Raw genomic sequence first — 5,657 nt, forward strand, 5'->3', positions numbered from 1 at the left:
GAATAAAACAATGTGTTGAATAAAATATGAGCAGCTGATTCTGTGCTTTCACACCTCAGGATTAAGCGGCGTGTCCTTCAGCGGGGACAAAATATCGAGACCAACTCGCTCCTGGGACGGAAGAGGAAGAGGAAGATGTGAACTATGTTAATGAATGGTAATTAACGCCGGGGTCGGTCTGGATCAGATAAATTGGTCCCCGAGATGCTGGAGCTGCAGTCCTGCACTAATCCCTTATTATAAAAAAAGATAAAGGAAAACGACATCATTAGCATAGTGAGGACGAGAGACACTCAGATTGTTCCTGTTAATTCCTGACTGGATGATTTTTTACATGCGGTTGTTAATTGTACATAACATGAAGCTAAGAGACGAGGAAACAAAAGAAAAAACGATTTGAGAGGAAAAAGGTTAAGAAACTCGAGACTACTGCAGAGACGTGTGGAGATGAAATGAACTGAAGGAAGCGTCTTCTGGTATCAGGGACATGTCCAAATAACATGCTTATTACTGACAGACTCCAGACCGCTCTCTCTCACGTCCCTCACAACCTCCTGGTCCGCGCGCGCACACACACACACACACACACACACACACACTCCACTTCCAGCTACTCTTATTAGTTTGTACAGCTGCAAATGGACCTGCTCTGTCTCTCTCTCTCTCTCTGTGCATCCATCTCTCTCTCTCTCCATCTCTCTCTCCATCTCGACTCCTGGTCTGGTGTATGACGTCTCTGTGCAGTAGAACGGTTTATAAAAATAAAAACAAATCCCCACCTTTCTTTCTTACTGTTATTACTGTTTTATCTCTTTATTTTTATTGATTATTTATTCAGATTTATTCTTTTATTTCCTGAACTCTGTATTTCAGTCTTGTATGATTTGACACTTTGGGCAGCCGTTGGATTAAATGACTTTTATGACCTTTAACGGTGCAGTCAGTGATGTTTACAGCAGGAACTGTGTTACTGAATCACTGACTGAGTCACTGACTGTGTTACTGAATCACTGACTGGGTCACTGAATGTGTTACTGAATTACTGACTGGGTCACTGACTGTGTTACTGAATCACTGACTGGGTCACTGACTGTGTTACTGAATCACTGACTGGGTCACTGACTGTGTTACTGAATCACTGACTGGGTCACTGACTGTGTTACTGAATCACTGACTGGGTCACTGACTGAGTCACTGAATGTGTTACTGAATCACTGACTGAGTCACTGAATGTGTTACTGAATCACTGAATGAGTCACCGAATCACTGACTGAACCACTGAGTCACTGAATCACTGACGGAGTCACTGAATGTATTACTGAATCACTGACTGAACCACTGGATCACTTAACAGAGACTTCCTTTGTATCTCAGGGAAACACAGCTGTGTGACTAAAACACACACACACACACACACACACACACACACACACACACACACACACACACACACACACACACACACACACACACTTTTCAGTAACATTAATATAATAAAGACACCAGTGTAAACACACTATACAAATTAGTTTAATTCATATGGATCCTAATTGTGTACACACACATTACATCTGACACACATGCACACACACACATTACATCTGACACACATGCACACACACACATTACATCTGACACACACACACATACATTACATCTGACACACACACACATCTGACACACACATTACATCTGACACACACACATTACATCTGACACACACACACACACACACTCCAAATACAATGCTACAGAATTTACACTCCAGTTTAAGATAACAGAAAAAAGAGGAGAAAGAAAGAGTGACCAAGATGGTGAATGAAATAAAAAATGAAGGAGGAAGACAAAAGGAAGAAAGGTAACAGGAAAGAGAGAGAACAGGAGTAAAGTATAATGCATGACTAAGAAAAGGCAGGACGGACAGATGTGTGCTTATTCCTCCATTGTGTTCAGTGGCTGTCTCTCTGAGTGACCAGCTCCTCCATCAAAGCCTTGTTCTCCTTCATCTTCACCAAGAGAACATCCAACAACTCACCTGTAGAGACACACTACAGAGAAAAAGGGGGAAAGAGGATGGGGGGGGGGGGAGGGAGGGAGGGAGAGGGGGAGGAGAGAGAAGTGAATAAATTCCTCTAACAGCACATAAATGTTTTATTCCTCTTTTACACATCACCTATTACTGTGTTTATTTATTTAAAAGAACATCACACATTTCTTATACATTCATTGTTACGTCTCTCACCAGTCTCTCTTTATTCTGTCTCTTTATTCTGTCTCTTTATTCTCTCTCTTTATTCTGTCTCTTTATTCTGTCTTTTTATTCTCTCCCTTTATTCTCTCCCTTTATTTTCTCTCTTTATTCTCTCTCTTTATTCTCTCTCTTTTCTGTCCTGAAGATGTGGAGAACATCAAGTTCCAGCTTCACCTCTGACTGATACACAGCACTGACACTGGAGACTCCTTCACTACATCATACACACACATCTCCTTATGAAGGAGCTGTTACTATGGAAACCATATCAGAGTCAGTACATTAATATAAACCTGAACTACAGTCAGAGCTGCTGTTAGAGAGAATTAATCAACATCTGACGTCCAATCAGAGACCAGAACACACAGAACTACAGTCAGAGCTGCTGTTAGAGAGAATTAATCAACACCTGACGTCCAATCAGAGACCAGAACACACAGAACTACAGTCAGAGCTGCTGTTAGAGAGAATTAATCAACACCTGACGTCCAATCAGAGACCAGAACACACAGAACTACAGTCAGAGCTGCTGTTAGAGAGAATTAATCAACACCTGACGTCCAATCAGAGACCAGAACACACAGAACTACAGTCAGAGCTGCTGTTAGAGAGAATTAATCAACACCTGACGTCCAATCAGAGACCAGAACACACAGAACTACAGTCAGAGCTGTGTGTTTAGCATGACAGTGTGTGTAATTGTACTGAGACAGCACTCACAGTCATTACGATCTAACAGCTGCTTTAGCGGGTAAATCTGTCCCCTAGGGCCGCCCTCTCTCACCCCGCTCTAATCCACCCTCCAACCCCCCGGCCGCCTCTCTCACCCGGCTCTGATCCACACGCTGCCCTGCAGCGGCGGCGCTGATCTGCTATTGACTTGCTGGGTCTGACAGGACACCGAGACATGACACACAACAATGTACAGGTGCTTTACAGGCCAATTAAGTGACAGCAGTATTGCAGAGCCTGGGGCAGGCCCAGAGGCAAAGGCATCACACACACACACATACACACACACACACACACACACACACACACACCTACCTGCAGAACAGATCGATCAGGCTGACTTTATTCAGAGCCTTAAGAGGACGATTCAAGAGCCCAATTTGTGTGAGCGACAAACGGGAGCCGGGGGAGATTTCACTTAGTGTGAGAAAAGCTGCTGTGTGTGTGTGTGTGTGTGTGTGTGTGTGTGTGTGTGTGTGTGTGTGTGTGTGTGTGTGTGTGTGTGTGTGTGTGTGTGTTTCTGTTCTCCTTTACCACATTAGTGTGCACCAGAAGTGAAGATGGTAGGACAAATGTCCAGCTCAGATCTGTTTTTAACATTCCCTGATCTTTACTTTTATTTATTTTATCCTTGTCCCCCTGAAAGAACACATCTTAGCTCCGCCCCCTTGTTCTCTAGTGACAAAAACCCACATTGTTACAGACAGGTTACTGTGCTGCTCTGCTACTGTGGGTGTGTACAGTTAGGTGTATAGTGTGAACGTGAAAGAAATTACTGTGTGCACACTAAAGTGTGTGTGTGTGTGTGTGTGTGTGTGCTTCGTGTGTGTGTGCTGTGTGTGTGTGTTTCGTGTGTGCTGTGTGTTTCGTGTGTGTTGTGTGTTTCGTGTGTGCTGTGTGTTTCGTGTGTGTGTTGTGTGTGTGCTTCGTGTGTGTGTTGTGTGTGTGCTGTGTGTGTCTGTGTGTGTGTTGTGTGTGTGCTTCGTGTGTGTGTGCTTCGTGTGTGTGTGTTGTGTGTGCATGTTGTGTGTGTGTTGTGTATGTTTTGTGTGTGTGTGTTGTGTGTGTGTGTTTCGTGTGTGTGTTGTGTGTTTCGTGTGTGTGTGTGTGCTTCGTGTGTGTGTTGTGTGTGTGCTGTGTGTGTGTGTGCGCTGTGTGTGTGCTTCGTGTGTGTGTGTGTGCTTCGTGTGTGTGTGCTTTGTGTGTGTTGTGTGTGCGTGTGCTTTGTGTGTGTGTTGTGTATGTTTTGTGTGTGTTGTGTGTGTGTGTGTGTGTGTGCTTCGTGTGTGTGTGCTTTGTGTGTGTGTGTTGTGTGTGCGTGTTGTGTGTGCGTGTGCTTTGTGTGTGTCGTATGCGTTGTGTGTGTGTGTTGTGTGTGCATTGTGTGTGTGTGTTGTGTGTGTGTTGTGTTCTTCTGTGTCCAGAAAGAAAAGAGTCGACACCAAACACAAGTCTGCATGTGAAAACTCACTTCCTGTTTCACTTCATCCTCACTACTTAGGCACCCTACAACTTAGTGGAACATCAGAACAACACTATAGCAGGTTATAAACATGACATATGACACACAAACACTTCTGTTTGGATTTCCAGCACGTAGCAGACTGACATTTTATCTTTTTTTATACAACTGAGCAATTAAGGGTTAAGGGCCTTGATCAGGGAGCTTGGTGGTTCTGGGATCAGAGCTTTCTGATTAGTGACCCAACACCTTAACCACTAAGCCCCCACCCCCCACCCCTCTCAGTCGCACACACACACGCACAGACACACACACGCACAGACACACACACACGCACAGACACACACAAAGACACACACACGCACAGACACACACACGCACAGACACACACACACGCACAGACACACAGACACGCACAGACACACACAAAGACACAGACACACAGAAACGCATAGACACACGCACAGACACACACAAAGACACAGACACATGCACAGACACACACAGACACACACACAGACACACAGACACACACAAAGACACAGACACATGCACAGACACACACAGACACACACACAGACACACAGACACGCACAGACACACACAAAGACACAGACACACAGAAACGCATAGACACACGCACAGACACACACAAAGACAGACACATGCACAGACACACACAAAGACACAGACACATGCACAGACACACACAGACACACACACAGACAAACACACAGAAACACACACGCACAGACACACACACAGACAAACACACAGACAAACACACACGCACAGACACACACACAGACACACACACAGACAAACACACATGCACAGACACACACAGACACACGCACAGACACACACACAGACAAACACACATGCACAGACACACACAGACACGCGCACAGACACACACAGACAAACACACATGCACAGACACACACAGACACACGCACAGACACACACAGACACAAACACAGACACACGCAGACACACACAAATGCACAGACACAAACACAGACACACACAGACACACACAAATGCACAGACACAAACACAGACACACACAGACACAGACACAAACACAGACACACACAAATGCACAGACACAAACACAGACACACACAGACACAAACACAGACACACACAGACACACACACAGACAGACACACGCACAGACACAGACACAGGCACAGTCAGGCACAGACA

At 45.0% G+C, this 5,657-nt stretch overlaps 1 protein-coding gene across 1 annotated transcript in view; it reads right to left on the reverse strand.

Annotated features, from left to right (window-relative positions):
* Nucleotides 1-1,508: 1,508 nt before the first annotated feature.
* Nucleotides 1,509-5,657, reverse strand: part of cntln (centlein, centrosomal protein) — an 87,300-nt gene continuing 83,151 nt past the window's right edge. Inside the window, exon 21 of the mRNA XM_047812802.1 lies at nucleotides 1,509-2,048. Within this exon, the coding sequence (XP_047668758.1) occupies nucleotides 1,950-2,048 (99 nt within the window). The 3' untranslated portion in view covers nucleotides 1,509-1,949. The remainder of the gene's footprint in view (nucleotides 2,049-5,657) is intronic.

The sequence above is a fragment of the Tachysurus fulvidraco genome, chromosome 4, assembly GCF_022655615.1.
Source record: "Tachysurus fulvidraco isolate hzauxx_2018 chromosome 4, HZAU_PFXX_2.0, whole genome shotgun sequence".
NCBI classification, from domain to species: Eukaryota; Metazoa; Chordata; class Actinopteri; order Siluriformes; family Bagridae; genus Tachysurus; species Tachysurus fulvidraco.